Source organism: Malurus melanocephalus, unplaced genomic scaffold (assembly GCF_030028575.1).
Source record: "Malurus melanocephalus ecotype Western Australia unplaced genomic scaffold, MMel_1.1 scaffold_1282, whole genome shotgun sequence".
Lineage (NCBI taxonomy): Eukaryota > Metazoa > Chordata > Aves > Passeriformes > Maluridae > Malurus > Malurus melanocephalus.
Window position 1 is genome coordinate 3,492 of NW_026624514.1, and position 1,664 is coordinate 5,155.

Here is a 1,664-nt window from a genome sequence, read left to right on the forward strand (position 1 = left end):
GGAGCGCTTGATGAACGTGTGGCTCTGCAAGAGCGGGGAGATTCGGTCAGAGCGGGGAGATTCGGTCAGAGCGGGGAGATTCGGTCAGAGCGGGGAGATTCGGTCAGAGCGGGGAGATTCGGTCAGAACGGCCCCTCCCGGAGAATCCCCGGTGAGAACAGCCCCTCCCGGAGAATCCCCGGTCAGAGCAGCCCCTCCCGGACCATCCCCGATCCCAAACACCGGCCCTGAGCTGGGGGATGTTCCCTGGGGAGGGGGGAGGATCCCGCTGCTGTGGATTAGGTGGGGAAAGGGGATTTTGGGAAAATACTCGTCCCTCGAATCCCTCCCACCTTCCCAGGGAGGAATTCCTTCCCAAAATCCCGCTCATCCCCACCCTCTGGCAGTGTGACCCCATTCCCTGTGTCCTGTCCCTCCATCCCCTGTCCCCAGTCCCTCTCCAGCTCTCCTGGAGCCTCTTCAGGCCCCAAAAGGGGCTCTGAGCTCTTCCTGGATCCTTCTCCTCTCCATGTGAGCACCCCCAGCTCTCCCAGCCTGACCCCAAAGCGACTCCAGCCCTGGGAGCATCCCCAGAGCCTCCTCTGGACTCTCCCCAGCAGCTCCAGGTCCTTATTTTGGGATCCCAGGGCTGCAGGTGGCTCTGCAGGTGGGGTCTCACCCCTTTCCCCGCTGCCCAGGCTGTTGGATCAGCCCAGAGCTCACAGATTTCTGGGTCTGCAGGGCTGAGATCCCACAGAGATCCCATCACAGCCCCATGAGCTCAGCCTGGCACTGTGCAGCCTTTGGGATGGGGCAGCAGCTGGCACCACCCCACAGCAGCAGCAAAACCCTCACCCCACTCACCATCAGCATCTTCAGATCCGCTCGTTCCGCTGGGTTCTTAATTAAGCTGAAATGAGAGAGAGCAAAGGCACCGTGAGATTCCTGCAGGGGATGGATGGGGCTGGAGAGGYTTCTCCTCACCCAAAGCTGCTCCTCCTTCCCCAGGATCCCAAAAAGCTGCAGGATCCATCTCCTCCAGGCTGGGGGCACAGATTGTGCCCTGCCAGTGGAGAAAAGACCCCAAATCCTGGCAGAATTCCACAATCTCCAACCCCTGGCAGCTCTGGCAGCACCTTCAGGTGTCTCTGTGCCCACGGGGTGACTCAGCCCCAGGATCTGCTCCATCCCCCACCACTGCCAGGCTCRSATTTAGAAGGATTTTGGGATCCTGYTCAGCAGCCCCACAAATTCACTGCTTTTTTTGCAGCCCTTCCCAAGGCAGGAGGAGGAGGGTGGAGCCGGCAGGGAGCACGTCCAGGCCTCCCCCTTCAGCCAGGAGGTGAAATCCTCACCATTTATTTACAAACTCCTGGAAATCCTGCGTGAAGACTCCGCTGGGCAGCTTGGGAGGAGGCTGTGGAGAGAGGGAGAAGGGGTTCCTGCATCAYTGTGGTGCCAAAAAAGTGTCACCTACAGGGTCACAGAGGTGGGCCCTACAGCCACCCTCACCCTCCTCATCCTCACTGCTTTTCCAGTGAAAAACCAGGAAAAACCATTTCCTGCCTCTCCTTGCCCAATCCACACACTGAACCCAATCCCAATCCTAAATCCAACCCAAAAATCCCAGCTCTGCTAACAGCCATGGCTGATGGAACAATCCCAAAGGGAAAATTTTCCATCAC

The 1,664-nt window shown here is 58.8% G+C and overlaps 1 protein-coding gene across 1 annotated transcript in view; it reads right to left on the reverse strand.

The window, feature by feature from the left end:
• Positions 1–5: 5 nt before the first annotated feature.
• MAP2K2 (mitogen-activated protein kinase kinase 2) overlaps positions 6–1,664 on the reverse strand; it is a gene marked incomplete at its 3' end in the record, with an annotated part of 8,874 nt that continues 7,215 nt past the window's right edge. Inside the window, exons 5-7 of the mRNA XM_057387650.1 lie at positions 1,335–1,421; positions 844–889; positions 6–24 (exon numbers count right to left, since the gene is read on the reverse strand). Coding sequence (XP_057243633.1) covers positions 6–24; positions 844–889; positions 1,335–1,421 — 152 coding nt within the window. The remainder of the gene's footprint in view (positions 25–843; positions 890–1,334; positions 1,422–1,664) is intronic.